A 22,291-nucleotide genomic window follows, 5' to 3' on the forward strand; every position below is an offset into this window, starting at 1 on the left:
CTGGAGCGTCTGACGAGTGGTGTGTACCTCAGTACGCCACGCCAGAAATCTCAATCCAGTCAGGAGGTGTAGTGAAATTTCTGTCATGAGTTAGACAAGCTGTGGCGTCACGCCACCACTACGCCCTGTCGTGCCTCAACTCCACCCTTTTCGGTGCAGCTGGGAGAAATTGGCATGAAGACGCCAACATTTTGCCACTTTTTGGTGTAAAAGCTTTGATGACTTGGGGCCCATGTTCACACAACTTATTAAGACCACAGCGTCTGTCAGACCATGTGCTAGTTACCAGTATCCACAATGATAGAGTAGCTTAGAAATAGAATCACCTATTGCGTAAAGGATGCCATATATAAAGTGCTCATCTATCTGCCCTGATCCTTTAATTTACTTCTTTGTTGCTGATAGTTTGGAGCTGTGCTTTCAGTATGCATGTCCCATGCAAAGAGTATATGGCTAATTAAATTACATAACTTTTCACTAATGGCCTCAATAGTGAGACTGAACTATTTGCATTCTAAACATAAAAGAAACTATGGTTTAATGCTGGTAATTCCAAATTAATGAAGGAGATAATAAACGTAATTATCCAATAACCAGGATTGCAATGTTACTGATTTATGTTATTTTGCAAAAGAATAACGCGGTAAACCACAAGTACCATAGCAACTTCCATTGTTAACCCATATGCAAGTTACAACCTTTAGGCGAGCGCTTGGTATATGGCTTCTTAAGTATGGACTATTGTGATACTGATGACTAGTATATGGTTTGACAGAAGGAATAGCTTAAAAAGTCTGTAATAATTTGGGTACAAGACTACCAGGAGAGTGACTCTTTAGATGATTTGGCATATGCATCTACAGTTATTTTATTAAATCTGATATTATTAGCTGTTGTGACAGGGCCAGGAGGACCATCAACATTTGTGATCTAGTTTCCGCTAAGAATCTCAGTTGTACCTTAAAAAAAAAAAAAAAAATCTATACTGTACATAAAAGAAAAAATAATAAAATAGTACCTTTACGTAGAAGTTCTCTGTCTATTCCTAAGGGATTTCCAGCTATTGCACCACTGTAGAAAAAAAAAAAAGAAAGAAAAAAATAGAATGAATAAGCAACCGGTTCTTATTTAAAGAGGTATGTCCATCTTAGCAATCGTTTTTGTTATCACTCCAAAGCATCAAAAAACTGTATGTAGTCTGATCGTGCAGTTCTAATTCTTTACATCTGTCCCCTACCATTTTCAGGGAATAATTGTCCTGATTTTCAGTGCTCTTTGACTTGCTGTAAAACTGGCCAACTTTTCATCAATTGAACTACTATGGATCCCACTTTTATTATCCAAAAATACTATCCTAATGGTAAAGTAGAATATAGCTTTGGTGATGTGACTTCACACCTAGTGTGCCAGTTAAGTTTGGGGGCTTAGACACTGGCTCTCTATTAGTCAGGGTCTCTCTCCAATGGATTTTGCTCTTGACTCTAAAGTGGTGTCTTCCCTATAAACTGAAGGTCAGTGACATTAAGACTCCATAGAAAATATGATGTCATTGTCTCGCCAATTACCGGAAGGGTGGAGGCATTTCAGGCCCATAAGAGCGTAAGCACATGCGATTACATTACAGGGTTGTTGTCATATGGGTAACAACAATGTAAATTTAGGAACTGCCAGTGACTCTGCATAATGTCTCCCCACAACAGGTGGCGATGTCACAGATAAGAAAGTGATGTGCAGAAACAACAGAAGGTGTGCCAGCCAAGAGGAATTAGAAAAAAAACAATTATTTTGTTACTAGATGGTGGCCCGATTCTAACGCATCGAGAATTCTAGAATATGTATGTATGCATGCTTGCCAGCGGGAGACTGACGTTCAAAAGATGGTCCAGGATCATCCACCACGATCGGCGATTTCACAGCGGGGGCCTGGTCGCTGCTGCGTGTCACACTGAGCAAGATCGCTAGCGCCGGTCGGGATACTTCCGCAGCTGCTTCCCGGCTGCGTCACCGCTGTCTCGCATGGTCCTCTCACCCCCCTATCCTAGTATGCATGGTCCCCTCACCCCCCTATCCTGGTATGCATGGTCCCCTCACCCCCCTATCCTGGTATGCATGGTCCCCTCACCCCCCTATCCTGGTATGCATGGGCCTCTCACCCCCCTATCCTGGTATGCATTGTCTCCTCTCCCCCCAATTCTGGTATGCATGGTTCTCTCACCCCCCTATCCTGGTATGCATGGTCCCCTCACCCCCCTATCCTGGTATGCATGGTCCCCTCACCCCCCTATCCTGGTATGCATGGGCCTCTCACCCCCCTATCCTGGTATGCATGGTCCCCTCACCCCCTATCCTGGTATGCATGGTTCTCTCACCCCCCTATCCTGGTATGCATGGTCTTCTCACCCCCCTATCCTGGTATGCATGGTCCTCTCACCCCCTTTCCTGGTATGCATGGTCCCCTCACCCTCAATCCTGATATGTATGGTCCCCGAACCCCCCTATCTTGGTATGCATGCTACCTCTCACCCCCCTTTCCTGATATGCATGGTCCTCTCACCCCCCTTTCCTGATATGCATGGTCCTCTCACCCTCCTTTCCTGATATACATCGTCCTCTCACCCCCCAATCCTGATATGCATGGTCCCCTCACCCCCTATCCTGGTATGCATGCTATCTCTCACCCCCCCTATCCTGATATGTATGGTCCTTTCACCCCTATTAAACTGCACACATACAAAAAAACCCCAAAACATTTATACTCGCCTTTCTTCCCTGTGCTCATGTTCTGCCGGAGGCCGAGGGAGGAGTCTGGCGCCGAAGTACGTGCATACCCATACCGTGCAGTCCGGCGCCATATTGCTGAAGGCACACTGCAAATGTATCTTCAGTAAAATGGCGCTGGATAGCGCTATGCGCATGCTCGATTCCAACACCGCACTCCTGCCCCGGTCTCCGGTGAGAAGAGAAGCGCATGGTCCCCTCACCCCCCTATCCTGGTATGCATGGTCCCCTCACCCCCCTATCCTGGTATGCATGGGCCTCTCACCCCCCTATCCTGGTATGCATGGTCCCCTCACCCCCTATCCTGGTATGCATGGTTCTCTCACCCCCCTATCCTGGTATGCATGGTCTTCTCACCCCCCTATCCTGGTATGCATGGTCCTCTCACCCCCTTTCCTGGTATGCATGGTCCCCTCACCCTCAATCCTGATATGTATGGTCCCCGAACCCCCCTATCTTGGTATGCATGCTACCTCTCACCCCCCTTTCCTGATATGCATGGTCCTCTCACCCCCCTTTCCTGATATGCATGGTCCTCTCACCCTCCTTTCCTGATATACATCGTCCTCTCACCCCCCAATCCTGATATGCATGGTCCCCTCACCCCCTATCCTGGTATGCATGCTATCTCTCACCCCCCCTATCCTGATATGTATGGTCCTTTCACCCCTATTAAACTGCACACATACAAAAAAAACCCAAAACATTTATACTCGCCTTTCTTCCCTGTGCTCATGTTCTGCCGGAGGCCGAGGGAGGAGTCTGGCGCCGAAGTACGTGCATACCCATACCGTGCAGTCCGGCGCCATATTGCTGAAGGCACACTGCAAATGTATCTTCAGTAAAATGGCGCTGGATAGCGCTATGCGCATGCTCGATTCCAACACCGCACTCCTGCCCCGGTCTCCGGTGAGAAGAGAAGCGCCGCGGCAACGCTCCTCCCGGTCAGGTAAGTATGCAATCCCCCGCGCCGCTGGTTGAGCTAATGAGCGGTGCTGCGTGGGATTTGAATCCCCCGCCAAGCCTCAGCTGACGGGCGGCTCAGCCAATGAGCGGAGCAGCGCGGCTTGGCGGGGGATTCAAATCCCGCGCGGCAACGCTCATTGCCTCAGCCGGCGGTGCGGGGGATTTGAATCCCGTGCCGCTCATTGAATCCCGGCCGCCATACCTAATGCATCGGGTATCTACTATATAATCGTCTAATTCTGTCTCTGGTCGCGGCCGGCCGGTCGCGGCCAGCCAGGCGCGACCAATCAGCGACGCGGGATTTCCGTTACAAACAGACAGACACAGACAGACAGAATTAGACGATTATATAGTAGATGGCAGAAAAAGCTCCTGAGTGTACAAAGAATGGATGTTGTACTGATCTCGAATAAGCTGTCCTCCTTATCCTCTGTATTCCTCCAGAAGTACTATCTACCACAGCATACAAAAGTCTTGTTTCATTCAAATCCTTTTCACTTTCCAAATCTATTAACTATAGAGTACTATTAGCCAGCACATGCACACTAAATGGCCCCTTTATTAGATACCCACATAGTAGCGTGCTGGACCTCCTTTTCTGTTGAAATCATTCTGCAGGAATATCAGCCCATGCGGACACGGTAACTTCTCTAATTAAGTGGTCATTAGTGTAGATAACCAAGTCATTTTAATCAAATGTATTTTCTACTTTTCACATAGTTTTTTTTCTCTTAGCCATGTACTTTAGATAGTGTCACATCTCTGGACCTGTTCCTGGACCTGCTCCAGGAACATCAGTATGGTCGCTCAGTGGTTAGCACTGCAGCCTTGCAGCGCTGGGGTCCTGGGTTCAAACTCACGAAGAACAACATCTGCACTGAGTTTGTATGTTCTCCCTGTGTTTGCCTGGGTTTCCTCCGGGTTTTCCGGTTTCATTCCACACGCCAAAGACACACTGATAGGGAATGTAGATCGTGAGCCTTATTCATTCTTTGGGAGCTGCTGGAGGAGAAGTGATGGCCAGTATCTATGGGCAGCACAGATGCTATCCAGGCACAGATTCTAGTGTGGGTAAAGTAGGTGAGCAGAAGCAATCAACCCCTGTTAAGGCCAATGAACTAATACAACACTCTACCCACTCTACTTAAATTCCCTACTTAAGGGCATGTCACACTAAGAGATATCGCTAGCAATATCGCTATAACTAGTGACGTTATAGCGATATTGCTAGCGATATCTCTGTGTCTGATACTTACCAGCGACCGGCTCCCCCGCTGGTTATCGCTGATCGCGCAAGAACGTTCAGGACCGTTTCTCGTCGTCAGCTTCCTGTGGCGCTTCCTGCTGTGAGGACGAGCGACGCGTGGAGCCGGGCGGGAGGACGCAGGATCGCCTGGTGTGACAGGTAAGTAGCGATCCCCGTCCCCAGCGATGTCGCTAGTGAGATCTGCCTATGTGGCAGCTCACTAGCGACCACTTAGCGATGTACCAGCGATCCTGACCGCGTCATATCGCTGGTCGGGATCGCTGGTACATCGCTAAGTGTGACAGTACCTTTACACCCAGGAGTTGTCAGATATTGTGCTTGGTTTATATATATAGCTTTGGGTATATATTCCTGTTGTTTCGTAATTAATTATGACTCAGTGATACCCCTAATCTTTACCTAAGCCTGTATGACTTTGCTGTTATCTACCTCATAGTATCTGACCCTGGCTGTTACTATGAATATGGTTTTGGCTACTTATTCTGTCTCTAGTTCTGTGCCTCTAGTTCCTGATCATGCTTTGTTTGACTATCCTTGCCTTAAGCTCACTCCTCTGTCCAACAGCAACATCGTGGACACAACCCAGGGAACCCGTCCAGATCCCTGTATAAGGGTTATACAGGGTGAAAGTAGAGGTTCCTATGGGACCTGCTTGTTGAAGTGGCCAACAGCCGTTGCTCTGGACTCTACCCTAAGGCGCGTTTGCAAATTTTCAACTGCGTTTTACAGTGCAGGCAAAATTTGAAATTTTAGAAATCTCATGGACACAACTTGGTTTTCATGTCATCAGTATTTTGTGCTTTTTTTTGCAAAATAGAGCATGTCACTTCTTTCAGCGTTTTTTCAGTGTTATTTTATCGTTTTTTACCCACTGAAAGCAATGGGTGGTGAAAAAACACTGAAAAATGCAGGTATCGGGTTTTGCAGCGTTTTTAATGAAAAATGTAAACATTGGCCGACCAAGATGTGAAATTGAACAAGGCCTGAGCAATTCAATGGCAGACCAAAGTATGAAAGTAAACAGTGTCCTACAAACTCAATGTACTGCCAATGTCCTAGGTAAATTATTCCAGACCAATTCTCCTCCTGCAGATGTTATATTTGTATGTGTATTTTTTCATGAACATAGCATTGGTGACCTGTGTTCATGATTCTGTGATGGAAGAAAAGCTGATCTTTGCGATCCTAAAAGACGCACCAAAAACCTGCGTTTTTGACGCTGCTTCTTTTCTGCCAAGAGTGCAGGTTTTGCTGCAGGAAAAAAACGCTGAATATAGCTTAAAGGTGCATGATTAACTTGGATGCAAATGCATTTTATTCAACAGATCAAAATAATAATAATAATAATAATTAATTTACCTTCCTAGGGGTAAAACATTGATTCGCTTCCGTATCTCCCCAAGTCTCTCAGCATCCCTACATAATGCCACAGCGTGGCTGATAGATAAGGAAAAAAAATAGTTACAAATATGTATTATGGCTAGTATTATATATGTGTCACTAAAAAAGCCTCATGGCTTCTGTAAGAAAAGGCAAAGTCAGGCGAGGGACAATTGAGTTGTATGAAGCCAAGATAAGAAAAAACAGTCCGTTACCTTAGTATCCAATGACTCCATCGAATAGGCTGTGCTCTCTGCATGTGAGTATATCCAGGGAATAAAATATCAACCTCTCTGTATTAAAAAAAAAAAAGAAAAGCAAAATATTTGAGCTGCAGAGAAAAACCTATAAAATAAATACTGAAAATACAAAAAATTCTAATGTAATAATATTTAATAGGATGCAATTAAATTTCTTAGAGAATCCTGACCTTGTGTCAAGGTCCTGTCTTATTAGCCAGTGGTGCTGTTTTCTTCCTTTATGGGCTAGATTCTGTCTGTCCCTCAATTCCAGCGCATTTTATTTGTCCCTTGTGGCCTAGAAGCTTCAGTTTATTACTTTAGTTCTGCCCAATAGCTAAAAGAATATCTTTTGTCCTTGGAGATCTATTGGTTTCTTTTCATCACTGATTGTCCAGCACCAAAGGTCTTGTGGTGCATTCTTTCTCACCACGCGACAACAAATCAGACCAGTCTCAATGCAGAAAACAGAATCTGTGCAACCAGGGCTCCAGTGTGCTATGGTGCTTGGGCAGAAGAGTGGTCTGCAGAACTTCCCAACTACTGTTCTCTAAAGCAGTCTTTATATAGCACTTGATAGGCATGTAGATTATAGGAAGCTGAATAAAACGATATCTTGATATCTGCAATCTGATGTCTTAGGCCTCTTTCACACTTCCGTTTTTTACAACCAGTCAAAATCCGCCAGGTTTTGAAAAAAACGGATCCGCACAATTTTTTTTTGCGGATCCGTTTTTTTCCCCATTGACTTTCATTATTGGCGGATCTTGATGGATTGCCGTCCGTTGCATCCGTTTTTGTGCGGATCGGCCATAATGTTGCTGTCCGTCAACATCCTCAAAGATTTCCAAACGGAGCTTGCAACGTTTTTTTGGCCGGCGGATCCTCCAGACACTGATTTAACCAGAAATTCTGTCTGGGTGCGGGACAAAAAAAAAAAATTCTCTCTCTCTCTCTCTCCCTCCCTCTCTCTCTCTCTCCTTCTCTCTCTCTCTCCCTCTCTCTCTCTCTCCCTCTCTCTCGCCCTCTCTCCCTCCCTCTCTCTCTCCCTCCCTCTCTCTCTCTCTCTCTCTCTCTCTCCCTCCCTCCCTCTCTCTCCCTCTCTCTCTCTCTCCTTCCCGGCCAGCGATTCCTTTAAATTTCCTCAAAAAACGGATCCTGTGGCATCCGTTCACATCAGTTAAGAACGGATCCGATTGTCCGCCTTTTTGGCGGATTTTAACTGACACAAATAACTGAAGTGTGAAAGAGGCCTTATTCCAGACAAATCCACATTTTTATTATATACAAATGAGCTGTTGTGATCTATGGACAGACATATATCTGTATGAAAATCTGCCTTCAAAGCGTATTTTAAATAAAAGGGGTGTTACCAGTGTGAGACATGCCATGACTGACACTTTGCTTTCATAATCACACACAGCTCTGCAATGAGATCAGAACTAACACAGTACAGCAGAGCTAACAAAGTACATCAGAAGTTATCTTTGTTCCAATACAAAAACATTCGTAGTTGTCCTCTGACTGTGCTTCAGATTCCATGGTACAGGCTGCCAGTATGGGGGAAGAACAGTATAGCAGAGATGACAGCTCTGTAAGAAGACAGCTGCAAATGTGCTTGTTGTGTTTGTAATCAGACAAGGTTCAACTCTGCTGTATTGCGTTGGTTATAATCAGGCACAGCTCTGCAGCAGAGCTGCCAGCACTATGAGAGGACAACTGCTGCTGCAAATGTGTATGAATGAGGCAAAATCACTTCTGCTGTATGGTGTTAGTTCTGATATACGAGGATTGTTATGTGTCTCCCAGGATGTGCACAGAAACATACTACAGCTGCTGGAGAGCATTGTAATTACAGCCGCAGCTGGGGTTACAATGCAAAATAAAATAGAGTGTGGATCTGGTCATACTATTTGACCAAGTCAGATTTAAGAAAACTTGACGTGGGCTTTTATTTTTGGAAAGATCTGTAAGTTGGTAGTGGAACGGATCTCTCCCTCAAATCCGGGTCTTGGGAGTGGCCATGTCCACGATACCCATTTAAACTTTCAGTTAACATTTGGCTGTGTCTGTATTTGGTGTGGATCTGGTCATACTATTTGACCAAGTCAGATTTAAGAAAACTTGACGTGGGCTTTTATTTTTGGAAAGATCTGTAAGTTGGTAGTGGAACGGATCTCTCCCTCAAATCCGGGTCTTGGGAGTGGCCATGTCCACGATACCCATTTAAACTTTCAGTTAACGTTTGGCTGTGTCTGTATTTGGTTTTGTAAGAAACAGAGCTGGAGCTCTGTGCAGGCCTGTCTGTGTGAGACTAAACACAGAACAGAGACTTGAGCAAGCCATTACCGCACCCACGGAGTATACAGTGGTGCAGTTGTCCATGGCAACAGACTGACACGGACATTCTGGCTTCGAACCATTGAATAAAGTTTTGGATTTCTTGTAAGTTGAACTTTTTTGGGTCCTTGCCTCATTGCCACACGGACATGAAAGCTGCTGCCTTACAATATATACATATACATCTATGGCAAAAATTAAGAGACCACTGCACAGTTTTATAAAAATCAGCTTCTCTACATGTCTGACAGCCATTCCATTCCAGTGTCAGTTGAATTCCAACCAGAGTACACCTCATTCTACTTAAAGCCCCTTTACATTTAGCGATGCACCAGCGATCCCGACCACGATACGACCTGGTCAGGATCGCTGGTGCATCGCTAAATGGTCGCTAGTGAGCTGGCACACAGGCAGATCTCACAGCGATGCAGCAGTGATACAGCGGTCGTTACTTACCTTTCAGACACTGCGATCCTGACGTCCTCCCGTCCACGTCCACGCGTCGCTCGTCGGCGCCAGCAGGAAGCGCCCGACGAGAAATGGAGCTGCGCGATCAGCGATGGACAGCGGGGGAGCCAGTCGGAAGTAAGTATCACACATAGCGATATCGCTGCTGCGTCACAAAATCGGTGATGCTTTAGTGATATTGTTAGCGATATCGCTATGTGTAAAACCCCCTTTAATGTGCTTCTGATTAGGTGATCACCTGAACCAAATATTATTCGACAAAGGGAAGTATAAAAAACCCTGCTCTGGTGTTCACAGTCCTCTTTCAATAGGACAAGCTGGATGGCAAAACAAGTGCAAGTAATAGTCTAGAAGTAATAGGAATTAAAAAATAACTTTTATCCATGCCAAAGGAGTTGAAAAGAAAAGTCTTGAGTGAGGAAAAGAAGGGCTCAATTCTGGCTTTACTAGCAGAGGGATACAGTGAGCGTCATGTTGCCTCCATCCTTAAAATTTCTAAGACGGCAGTCCATTACAACAAGGTCAAGCAGCAGACATTGGGGACAACGAAGTTACAGACCGGCAGAGGGAGAAAACGACCGGGATGACCGTCATCTTATTAGAATGTAACTCAGCAACTGCAGGATGACATCATGTGACCTACAAAAGGAATGGCAAATGGCAGCTGGGGTGAAGTGCACGGAAAGAACAGTTTGTAACAGGCTCCTAGAGGCAGGGCTCAAGTCATATGAAGCTAGAAAAAAGCCTTTCATCAATGAGAAGCAAAGGAGAGCCAGGCTGAAGTTTACTAAAGACCATAAGGATTGGACCATAGAGGACTGGAGTAAGGTAGTCTTCTCTGATGAATTCAATTTTCAGCTTTGACCAACACCTTGTTGTCTAATGGGTAGACAGAGACCTGGAGAGGCATACAAGCTCAGAGTTTTGCACCCACTGTTAAATTTGGTGGCGGATTGGTGATGATCTGGGGATGCTTCAGCAAGGCTGGAATTGAGCAGGTTAATCTTTACAAAGGATGTATGAATCAAGCCGCATACAAGGTTATCCTGGAAAAACAATTGATTCCTTCTGCTCAGGCAATGATCCCCAACTCTGAGGACTGGTTTTTCCAGCAGGACAATGCGCCATGCCACACAGCTAGGTCAATCAATGTGTAGGTGAAGGACCACCACATCAAATCGCTGTCATGGCAGCGCAATCTCCAGACTTGAACCCCATTACAAACCTCTGGAATGTAATCAAGAGGAAGATGGATAGTCACAAGCCATCAAAGAACTGCTTACATTTTTGTACCAGGAGTGGCATAAGGTCACCCAAAAGCAGTGTGAAAGACTGGTGGAACGCATGCCAAGACGCATGAAAGCTGTGATTAAAAATCATGGTTATTCTACAAAATATTGATTTCTGAACTCTTCCTGAGTTAAAACATTAGTATTGTTGTTTCTAAATGATTATGAACTTGTTTTGTTAGCATTATTTGAGGTCTGCAAGCACTGCATCTTTTTGTTATTTTGGCCATTTTTCATTTTCTGAAAATAAATACAAAATTTAGTGCTTGGAAATACAAAGACATGTTGCCAGTAGTTTATAGAATAAAAGAGCAATTTATATTTTACTCAAAGATATACCTATAAATAGAAAAATGAGACAAAATGAAAATTTTCCAGTGGTCTCTTAATTTTTGCCAGAGTTATATATGTGAGGGGTTGACTCACTCTACTGCTTCACAAGGTAGTCACAGGAACAGTTCTGGTTGTAATTCACCTGCTGGTTTATTGTAGACAGCATAAACCTTAACAGAGCCTTTCTGGCATAACTGTAAAACAAAGATAAAGTCTATCAGAGTCCTTGTCCTGCAGGCTTCACTGCAGGTAACGCACACAGCGTCCTTAGCTCCTATAGGAGCCACACGGAGTTCCACCTCTCTCCCAATACACATCAAGCGTGGTCAGTTCTTCATATCTATTTATGCCAATGACAGAATTAAATAAAATTCTGTTGCTCAGGTATACATGTGACATCAATAGAGAATTTGCTTTACAGAGTACAAGGACAAATCAATTGCACTGCAGAAAGAGTCAATGGGCCACGAGGTATGTTGCAAGAGCAAGGTCACTAACCCTATGATTACAGACAGTGGTCCTTCATTTCACAATCTTGCCATGTGATGGCAGGTGATCTAATAAATAGCAAAAAAAAAAACAGCCATCAGATAAGTTCCTGAGCCATAATGCAAAATGTCTAGCTGGGTCCCTACCTACAATTTGACTCTGTCGCCTCTGACAACAGACCTGGTTGTTACTGAAATCTCTGCACTAGACCTACCATATGAGGACATATTAAGATTAGACAATGCATGAAGTTTCCCATATATTGCTCTTTTGCTATAAGAGCTGTCATTTGTTTCGCAGAATTAATTGTTATTTTTACTCAAACCACATGAGAAATTAATGATAAGAAATGGGGAAACTCATTACAATTTACATTAAAAAATACATTTAATTTCACAATAAATCAGAATTTTATTTATACAAAATCAGTGAACCCAAATACCCCCAGTACATGCTTATACGTGTGCCTCCAGTCCTTTGCCTGTAGTAAGAGAATGAATGAGTGGCTGCAATACAGCTACAGAGCTCCTCATTCCCAGGGACAACTCAAGAGGAGTGTATGGAAGTATCCAACGTGGCTGATCCTCCTTTCTTCTGCGATTTCACATTCAACAGGGTTTGTTGGAACCCATACACATTAGATTGTCAAAATTGACAACTCTTGTTTACGCACAATCACGCAACCCCCAACATTAAGGCTGTGTGCCCACGTAGCGATTTTTAAGCGTTTTTGCCGTGATTTTCGGCACGAAAACGTTTAAAAATCGTGTACAGAACGCCCCCCATGCATTCCTATGGCATTTCGCACATGCTGTGCTAATGCTGCGCTTTCTTCCGCGGCGGAATCGCATCGCGGAAAAAAATCGCAGCATGCTCATTCTTTTGTGCGGAATCGCAAAGAATTGCCGCGATTCCACACCCATAGGAATGCATGAGAATCGCTTACTTCCCGCATGTGGCTATGCCCACCATGCGGGAAGTTAAGCGTCTCATGTGCGGTTGGTACCCACGGTGTGGAGGAGAGGAGACTGTCCTCCAGGCCCTGGGTACCATACCCCTGTAAAAAAATAAAAAATCGGGGTATATTTACCTTCCGGCGTCACGCGTTGCATTCCCGGCCTCAGCGTTCCCAGTAATGCCTTGCGGCAAGGTCCTGTGATGACGTAGTCTCGAGTGACTCTAGCGGTCTCGCGAGATCGCTATAGCAACGCGAGACCAACGTTATCACAGGTCTCGCAAGACATTACTGGGAACGCTGAGGCCGGGATGGCAGCGCGGGACATCGGAAGGTAAATATACCCTGATTTTTTTTATTTTTTTAGCATTTTAACATTCAATCTTTTACTATTGATGCCGCATAGGCGGCCTCAATAGCAAAAAGCTGCTCACACTTGTCAAACACTATGTTTGACGAGTGTGACCAACTTGTCAATCACTTTCCAAGCGATGCTTCAAATCGCTTGGAAAGTGCTTGAATATCGCAAGCAAAAATTGCGGCAAAATCGCCATAAAATCGCGGTGAAATCGCACGGAAACAACCGCGCGATTTCTGGGAAGGAGTCCGGTTTTTAGTGTCCGGAATAAAACGCTACGTGGGCACATAGCCTAAAATGACATTAGAATCCTTGACTTACATGGCTGCCCTGTCAACCATAGTCCGGATAAGACGAGTCAAATGCAGGTATAGAGCAGAGCAAGAATCCCGCAGCCATAATCTCATGTCAGTCACAACCTAAAGTGAAAAATAAAAACATCACCACAAACTGGAATTTACCATAGAAAAAAAAGGTTGAATATGACCAATGTCCATTAGGTTAAATCTCATTTTTTAAATCTAATTTTTTCTTGCATTGTTGATCTAGAGACAAATGTGTTTCTTTAAAGAGATTTTAAAGGCAATCTGTCAAGTAAAATAAAGCTGTTAACCTGTAGATATGGGGTTAATCTGCAGGTTAATAGCGTTCTGACACCATTCAGCATCGGCACCGAGAGCCCTACTAACGGGAGAAAATGAACTTTATTCCCCCCCCCCCCCCAGCAGCTTTCGACTTTCAGTCATAGGGGTGGCACTGGCACGCTTTCAGTCAACGCTCAATATATAGAGAGCATTGGCTGGGACCGCGCCACTTGCACTGTTTGACAGCAGGGTCAGTATTAGAGCTGAAAAAAGAATGAAGCAGGAATGAAAAAGAGCAAAAAATGTCCACTTTTGACCTGATATTAAGAGGATAACAACTTAGATGGGAGGAGGCGTGCGTCTATAATAAAAAGATGCTGTATAAATATGGTAAATATGTGAATATCTACTCCAGACCTACTCCTAAATTATATCAGTACCAATTCCCACAAATGAGACCAATTTCTCCAATTGTGCTATAGTATATGAAATCATTTGTGCTGGAAGCCAAACTCTCAATACCTGATCATTTCTGCTTCGTCCAGTATGAAGCTTTCCTGCAGGCTCTCCTATAAGTTCCTAGGCATACAACAAAGAAAACAGGAATTACTGGAGAATCCACTCAGGAATATCCACTATATAAAAACATGTCCTTGCATTTGTTTGGAAGGAGGGGGAATAATGAGCCCTGATTTAGGTTTCTAGTAAAATCTATACAGATGGCTACCATACATGGCCAAACGTATGTGGACACCAAAGATCATTGCTGTGAATGAAATTGTGGCAACCTACTCTTCTGCAGGGTATGTACATTTCCAAGCAAGAGTGGAAAATAAAGAAAAGCAAGAACTTTTCTATGTCCAATCTTTCAGGTGAACATGGTTACCTTGAGGCGACGCTCATTAGCAGTGTGAATATCTTCATCAGCTTTTGTCAGGACGAAAGTGCCTTGAGACCATTCCTCATGGATCTTGAAGGAAACAAATGACTACTTTAATAATGATGGAAATCCAAACAAAAAATCATCATGAAATATATCACGAAGATTGAAGAAGTGAAAACAGAGGTAAGTTATAAAAAAGTTCCAATTTTATTGATAAACAATTTTAAAATAATAAAGAATTACATAAAGAAGACATAAAAAGGGGTCTCCAACATAAGGGGGATCAGAATGACCAGCAAAAATAGAAATATTTAAATTCCCCATATGGTGCAAAACACATATATTCGCTGTATCATGTTATTAATTGTGCATCTGTAATCCATAGTGCCAATAGATCCCCATCCAAAATAAATATCCTATGGCCTAAAAAATCCACCAGCAATTGCACCAATCCTTTGTAATTTTCTGGTAGGACAGAGGCTTGAGTGTATTGATTCATATCAATCTCCCTTGGTGCCCTTCCTCTTCTCCTGGGCCCACCCTCTCCCCTCCCCTCCCTCCCCCTCAACACCACAGATATTAGGCCATATATCCTCTATAGTGCGGCTGCATTTTGTTTTAGCAAATTTTAGCAATATTTATTGCAATTGCTGCAATTGGATTTACTTATTGAAGTGACCATTGCCGTAATAATTTAGGATTATGGGTATATTTAATAATGATGGGTAACATGAGTGAAAGAAACAATTCCTTATCTTTCTCAGCTAAGCATAAATGTTAGGAACACCGCACTGCACTTGCTCACTGAGCCAGTGCGCATGTCCTGAGACAAAAGATACCTGTGGAGCGGGGTAGCAGCAGTGAAGATGCGTACTTCAGACTAACAGGGCCTGAAGCACGTGACTGCTGGGGGCACGGCCTAAGCTCCACAGAGCTAGGAGCTGAAGGAAAACTCCTAGAAAGGTAACTACGGGACAAGTTACCAAGGGGCTTAGGCAGAGACATAAACCAGATTAAGCCGAGGTCAAAGCACGAGATAGCACGACAATACCAAAGGGTTAGACAGAGTGAATAGTCAGGACGTAGCAATAGATCAGAAAACCATAACGGGCAATAGACGGTACAATAAGGACAAACTGTAACGGAGTAACAATAGCCAAGCCAGGAGGTCAGAACCGGAGAAGACGATAGTACCACAACGTGAGACAGAGAACAGAGTGAGGGGACAGACCGGGTCATACACGGGAAGCAAACAAGCAACGCAGTATACACGCACACCAGGGGTCAGACACACAGCCAGAATAACAGTATAGCTGACAGAGAACCCTTGTCTGGAGTGAGTATAAATACCTCTCCCAGATGCAAAGAGAGTGTTAGGCGTCAGGTTTCTGTGTCTGCTCTGCAGGAATCCAGAGCCTCGCATTCTGCGGTCTCCTGCTGTCTATCTACTGCAGAGAAGATTACTTTGCAGCAGACCGCTCCAGAGACTATCCACATGCGTAATATCAGAGGGAAGGGGTTTCAAATGAGTCAGTCACTAGAGTCATACATCCATCGCCATTCACACATTTAGCTTGAAAAGTCTATACTAGCACATGGCCGAACGGTCATGCACACATTTTATAGCCGTGCGGGACCTTCCAGATCTCCGAGATGGAACAATGAGAACTGAAGCAGGACCTGGGCACATGACTCCTGATCTCCAATGGGAGATCGTCTCGTGAGCATGCCCAGTAGGAGCACAGAGGAACTTAGTCTCTGGAGCGGTCTGCTGCAAAGTAATCTTTTCTGCAGTAGATAGACAGCAGGAGACCGCAGAATGCGAGGCTCTGGATTCCTGCAGAGCAGACGCAGAAACCTGACGCCTAACAGAGAGGCCGGCAAAAGTTAACCCTGCGAGAACAGGACATTAACCATGTCCTAACCATGACAATAATATACTAGGTTCAGAGGTGGTTCAGCAGCAAAGGGGCCCAGAAGGTAAAGTGTGCCCTTTCCAACTATATTTTTAGAAATAAAAGATTGTCATGGATGGACCTTGACAAGTGCACTAGGCAACCTATGGCCTTAAGGTACTCTCACACTTAGCGATGCACCAGCGATCCCGACCAGCGATATGACGCGGTCAGGATCGCTGGTGCATCGCTAAGTGGTCGCTAGTGAGCTGCCACACAGGCAGATCTCACCAGTGACATAGCAGCGGTCGGGGGTCGCTACTTACCTGTCAAATGAGGCGATCTTGACGTCCTCCCGGCAGCGTCCACGCGTCGCTCGTCGGCGCCACAGGAAGCCCAGCAGGAAGCTGGCGACGAGAAACGGTCCAGGACGTTCTCACGCGATCAAAGATAATCAGCGGGGGAGCCGGTCGGAGGTAAGTATTAGACATAGCGATATCGCTAGCAATATCGCTGCTACGTCACAAAAAACAGTGACGTTATAGCGATATTGCTAGCGCTATCGCTTAGTGTGACAGGCTCTTTAGGCTGCCTAGATTTGGGCTGAGTTCACACGTGGCGTTTTTTTCGCGTTTCCGCGGCGGTTTTAATCGCGCGATTTTGCCGCGAAAACGCGAAAAATAAGCATCCCATGCATTCCTATGGGATTCCGCAATGCTGTGCTAATGCTGCGGTTTTTACCGCGGCGGAATCGCTTCGCGGTAAAAACCGCAGCATGCTCATTAATTTACGGAATCGCGGCGATCCCGCACCCATAGGAATGCATTGTTCCGCTTACTTCCCGCATGTGGCTGTGCACACCATGCGGAAAGTAAGCAGAACAATTGCGGATGGTACCCACGGTCCGGAGGAGAGGAGACTGTCCTCCGGGCTTTGGGTACCATATCCCTGTAAAAAAAAGAATTTAAAAATAAAAAATATTGTTATTCTCACCCTCCGACGTCCCGCGCAGCCTTCCCACTTCTCTCCACGCTCCCGTTCCCAGTAATCCTTTGCGAAAATGCCCGCGATGGCGTCCGTTCTCGCGGGATCGCGAAGTCTCGCGGTCATTCGCGCGACGTCATCGCGAATGACCGCGAGAACGGACGTCATCGCGGGCATTTTCGCAAAGGATTACTGGGAACGGATGCGCGGGACGTCGGAGGGTAAGAATAAAACCATTTTTTATTTTTTTTTACATTTTATCTTTTACTATTGATGCTGCATAGGCGGCCTCAGTAGTAAAAAGTTGGTCACACTCGTCAAACACTGTGTTTGACGAGTGTGACCAACCTGTCAATCAGTTCTCCAAGCGATGCTACAGATCGCTTGGAAAACGCTAGCATTTTGCAAGCTAATTACGCTTGCAAAATGCTAGTTTTTCCGCGGGAAAATCGCGGGAATTTAAAATGCGATTTTCCCGCGGACTGGAATTCCGGAATTCTCGCGGTAATTTCCGCGAGAGTTCCGGTACGTGTGCACTTAACCTAAATCAGCCAACAAGTGCAGGGAAAGATGTGCTAGGTGCCGGAGCCTGCATCAAAGGCAGGGACACGGCTGATAACATATATATGTCATCGGTCGTGAAGGGGTTAAAACCAACTATCAACATATCTGAGCATTCCTTCATGTGCTTAATCTGATGACTAAGTTGTGTGCCCAGGTGAAGGTAAATCATAGTGATTGATTTATTACCTGATCAAGGCCAGTGATAATCTGTTCCATCTCAGACTTGCTCACGAGCCCAGCTTTTTCCAATGCTTTCACATATGCTTGGCTTCCTCTTATATCAGCTGACCACATCCTCTGGTCGTATGACACTGAAGAATTGAACATTTCCATAATGGGATCTATGCTGCCAACAAATCTTCCACCCCACAACTTATCACCCTGTAAAGAAACAAAAAAAAGGAAGCATTAACAATAAAAGCAAGCAATGTGATAACAAATGTAAAATAAGAATAATGCTTCTTAAAGGGTGTCATCTTTACCTTCAGCCCATAGAGATCATCTCATCTTCAACTTGCTTAACTGTTCACAATAACAGTAATTTTGATCAAGGGTGCCCAAACCTTTACATGCCACTGTATAAACGTGTCTTAGCTTTTCTCTATATATTGTTTTACTTTGGACACATCATACGAAGAGAGCAATCACTTGAGAAGGACATCATGGTCGGAAGAATAGAAGGAACAAGGTGAAGTGGAAGACCAGAATCCCGATGGCTTGATACTATCCAGATAAGAAGACCATAGTGGACCTTTCTAGGCTTGCACGAGATCGAACTTCCTACAGATTGTTCATCCATTAAGTCGCAATGGCTCGAGATCGAGACGAAGGCCGTTAAAAAAAAAAAAAAGTTGGGGAAATTGGACAGAACAATTTGTAAAGTCATTTCTCCAGAATATGACAATGCCCCATATGTGGTCAAAAACTAATGTTTAGACACATGACAGGGATTAGAAGACAAGGAACACTAGCAAAGGTTCAGCAATATTGTATTTAAAGATACATTTGATTATTATTATTTTTTTATATATCATATTTTGTGAACTATAAGACGCACCTCAAATTTTGGGGAGGAAAATAGAAAAAAATGTTTTCATTAAATGGTTGTGCGTCTTATAGTCCCATTTTGCGGTAGCTTACCAGGGGGCGTCTGTGGAGCGAGGTGACTGGAAACAGCGTTGTTGCTGCAGGAAGCTAGCAGCGGCAGGAGTGGGGCGATGTTGCGGGCCCTGAACTAGACATTTTCTGAAAGCCCAGGGCCCGCCGCAGCATCAGCCCCTCCTCCTAGCCCGGGGCCCGCAGTATTGACTCACCCTGCCGCCATTGGGCTCCTGCAGCAGCGACCATGCATCCTGTGGCCCTGCTCCACTGCAGCCCCATCCTACCCCCATGGTAACCTACATTTGGATTATAAGATGCAATTCCCATTTTCCTCCAAAATTTGATGAGAAATAAATGCATTTTATAATCCGAAAAATATGGTATATAGCTCTTGGGTGCCTTTTAGATGTTATTGTTATATTGGTCCCTTTGATCTATTCAGTAATTTTTGGTTTATTGTGGTATCTCCGACTAGGTGTATATCAATTCAGAAATTGCTATAGGTTCATGGCAAAATACAAAGCAGATTTTTTCCGCTCAATTTATAGCCTGTAAAGACATACCCTTAAACGAGTTGTCTGGCCTAAATGTAATCTTGACTTGCGGCTTTTATTCTTTAAAAATTAACAAAATCTGCCATACTCACCTACTTTCACCCTGTGATTCCAGAACAGTCAGGCCAATAAACAGCAACTTCACAGGAGGTCCTACGATAGGGAAACTGTGATACTTCCGCTGCAAGAGTAGTCCACTTAGCGTTGGGGACTGGATCCAAGATGGTGACAGTAGTAGTGGCTGTTCCACTTGTAACTGTAGTTTGGTCCACCACAAGTTTCTCTATATTGAGAATGGCTACTGCGATAAGGTTGAGCGGGATAAATATAATCTTGATTTTGTGAGAATAACAAAATCTACCATATCCACCTGGTGTTATCCCTGTGGATCCAGTGCAAGTTGCAGAATGGCGGCTTATTCAGATGTTTCTCTGATGATGTCCTGTTCTAATCAACTAACAGGCCTGTTACGGGGAAATAAGGACCTCATCACTCCTGGTACCAGCGCATACCACCGAAAGGCTTGTGCTAGTTCCATAGAATCCAAGCCCCCCCGGTCAAGATTGAACTTAGCTTAGACAACCCCTTAAACGTTTTATTGATTTCAAGGTAGTGCACAGACGAGATGAAGTCAACTATGAAACAAGAATGTTACATGCAAAAAAATTGCATCTTATTAATGGAATAACTTAAAACTTAACTAAAAAATGTTAATGCCATAAGTATGATATTGAAAGACATTATACAATATCTGAATAAATATTGAGTGAATTTATGGGAGGGAAAATATTGTTTCCAACATATAAAATACATTGTAATATTACAATAATGCAATGTCAGCTATCAAATGAAACAGTTGAATCTTACGCTGGAATTTGTACAGCATTATACCTGGCCAGAACATCATGTGCTATTGCAAAATTTTAGTGACATGTGTCTTTTTCAACTCAATAAAAAAAGCAGCTGTCTCAGAATGGATCTAAAACAACAAAGTCAGACACTACGAGTCAAGTGACTGATACCTATTGTGTAAGACTAGTCACAGGACTAACTGGACACCACGTAGGGTCATGCAGAACGGATCTCAACACACAGGTTTATCAGTGACCTTAACTAAACAAGAGAACAAACTAATTCAATATGGTACAGTGTAAATTAACCCAGTTAAGGATGAAGTATATCTCAGGTTGCGTTGACTAGCCTCAGATGTATGCCTATAATGGTGCTATACAAGCTAGCAATAGTACATATTATGCAGCATTAATTATCATAACATACAAATTTGTAGATATAGTCACTTTTTTTCGTTGATGACTACTTAAAATTTACCTGTTGTTTAGGATCACTGTTCAGAATAAGCTGACGTGTGTATATGAGGAATTATAACGCACCTGTCCCAGATCCATGCTTTGCTTTTCTCATCTCGGTCCACTGCACTTTCTTGTGCTCCACGTCGGGCTTTCCAACTATCCCAGCATGCTCCCATGTATTGTATTTCCTAAGCCTATATAAGGCCTCTCAAGACACACACCTGGATCTTAGTATTATGACTTCCTAGTAACTCTTTTAGTTGCCTGTACACAGTACCTGTCAGTGATTTCCAGGACTGCATCTGTTATTATTAGTGGTCTACAGAACTTCATGTTTGTCTGCAAGCTTCCAGCAACCCTGCTACATGTTGGCCTACGGCTTCCAGGATGTCTCCTGGCCTCTTGCAGCTTCCAGGACTTTATTAAGGCGTTTACTTTGCCTTTGCTACGTGTCCACCTGTGGCTTCTAGGACACACCTGCCTGCTGCACCAAAGCCCATGGCCCTTGTGCCTACCCAGACCTTGGGCTTATAGGATCCACCTCACCAAGTGAGTCCACCTTAAGTTTCAGGAATAGCACTATTTTTGGCCATTATATGACTTGAAGTTGACTCACCAGTTTTTCTCTCTGCGGGCTCTATCTCAAATTTTCAGTTGTCTCCGAGCCAGTGGGTGGAGTCAAGCTGCTATGATGTCTTCCATACTTTGTACACTCAGACATAGAGATTCCTTCTCTTCTGTGGCAAATGTTCAGAAGCAGCATAGAGAATAGTAGTACAAAGCAGTGTAGCTCTGAATCCAGAATTGGGATAAAATAAAGAACGTAGCAGAATCTGGCACACCATCTGTGTGGGTCTTTTTGCTTCTCTCTTACTCTGCTCTTTTCTCCTGCCCTTTTCCTAGACTTCAATAGGCAGCTAAAATGTGATCCCTCACTCCGTCCTAGACTACTAATACCTTAATGTGTTATAACAGAACTTGTGCTGAGCTTTATAGTTCTACTTATGCTACAGCTCTGCTGCTCATCACAACTGTCACTCAAGGATAAATGCCCGCCCTGCTGGGAACTGGGAAGTAAGCTGCTCAAATACCACTTTAAAGACATAAAACATCTAACTCATTTGACAGGTTTATACTAATTGTTATACTTTGCAACCTGCACAAAGAAGACAAGAAAGAAATGCATTTTTCCAGATAATTATAACTTCATACCTCTGCTGCCATCTTGACAGTTTAGGATCTTCAGAAAAAAAGTCTGGAAAAAAAAATATTTTATTTAATAAAATGTTTTAAAAGTGCAGTAATTATCAAATTCTTTTTTTTCAAAGTAGTTATCCATTAGAGAACTGAACACAGCTTTGGCAAACAACTATTAGCCCTCATATAATGCAATCACATGCACGTGTCTCCATCTATGAAAGGAGGATGGGGGACGTGAGGTGAAGGGTGACCCTAATGAGTTGCTCATTACCAAAGAGAACAAAAAAGGAACAGCCAGAAAACTGTGTGCCCATTAACATTTGGTGATTGGATTGCTAATGTGTATGAACAGCT

At 44.0% G+C, this 22,291-nt stretch overlaps 1 protein-coding gene across 2 annotated transcripts in view; it reads right to left on the reverse strand.

Moving 5' to 3' along the window:
- ASL (argininosuccinate lyase) overlaps positions 1 to 22,291 on the reverse strand; it is a 50,864-nt gene that overhangs the window by 21,881 nt on the left and 6,692 nt on the right. The window contains exons 2-9 of one of the 2 annotated variants that reach the window (XM_073558922.1): positions 21,950 to 21,992; positions 17,959 to 18,153; positions 14,333 to 14,416; positions 13,969 to 14,025; positions 13,184 to 13,281; positions 6,607 to 6,684; positions 6,371 to 6,448; positions 1,019 to 1,071 (exon numbers count right to left, since the gene is read on the reverse strand). In XM_073558922.1, the coding sequence (XP_073415023.1) occupies positions 1,019 to 1,071; positions 6,371 to 6,448; positions 6,607 to 6,684; positions 13,184 to 13,281; positions 13,969 to 14,025; positions 14,333 to 14,416; positions 17,959 to 18,153; positions 21,950 to 21,961 (655 nt within the window). In that variant the 5' untranslated portion in view covers positions 21,962 to 21,992. Of the gene's footprint in view, positions 1 to 1,018; positions 1,072 to 6,370; positions 6,449 to 6,606; positions 6,685 to 13,183; positions 13,282 to 13,968; positions 14,026 to 14,332; positions 14,417 to 17,958; positions 18,154 to 18,254; positions 20,100 to 21,949; positions 21,993 to 22,291 lie in introns of those variants that run through there. The other variant, XM_073558923.1, reaches the window with a different exon arrangement.

Source organism: Dendrobates tinctorius, unplaced genomic scaffold (genome assembly GCF_039654945.1).
Source record: "Dendrobates tinctorius isolate UK_male_01 unplaced genomic scaffold, ASM3965494v1 ptg000263l, whole genome shotgun sequence".
NCBI classification, from domain to species: domain Eukaryota; kingdom Metazoa; phylum Chordata; class Amphibia; order Anura; family Dendrobatidae; genus Dendrobates; species Dendrobates tinctorius.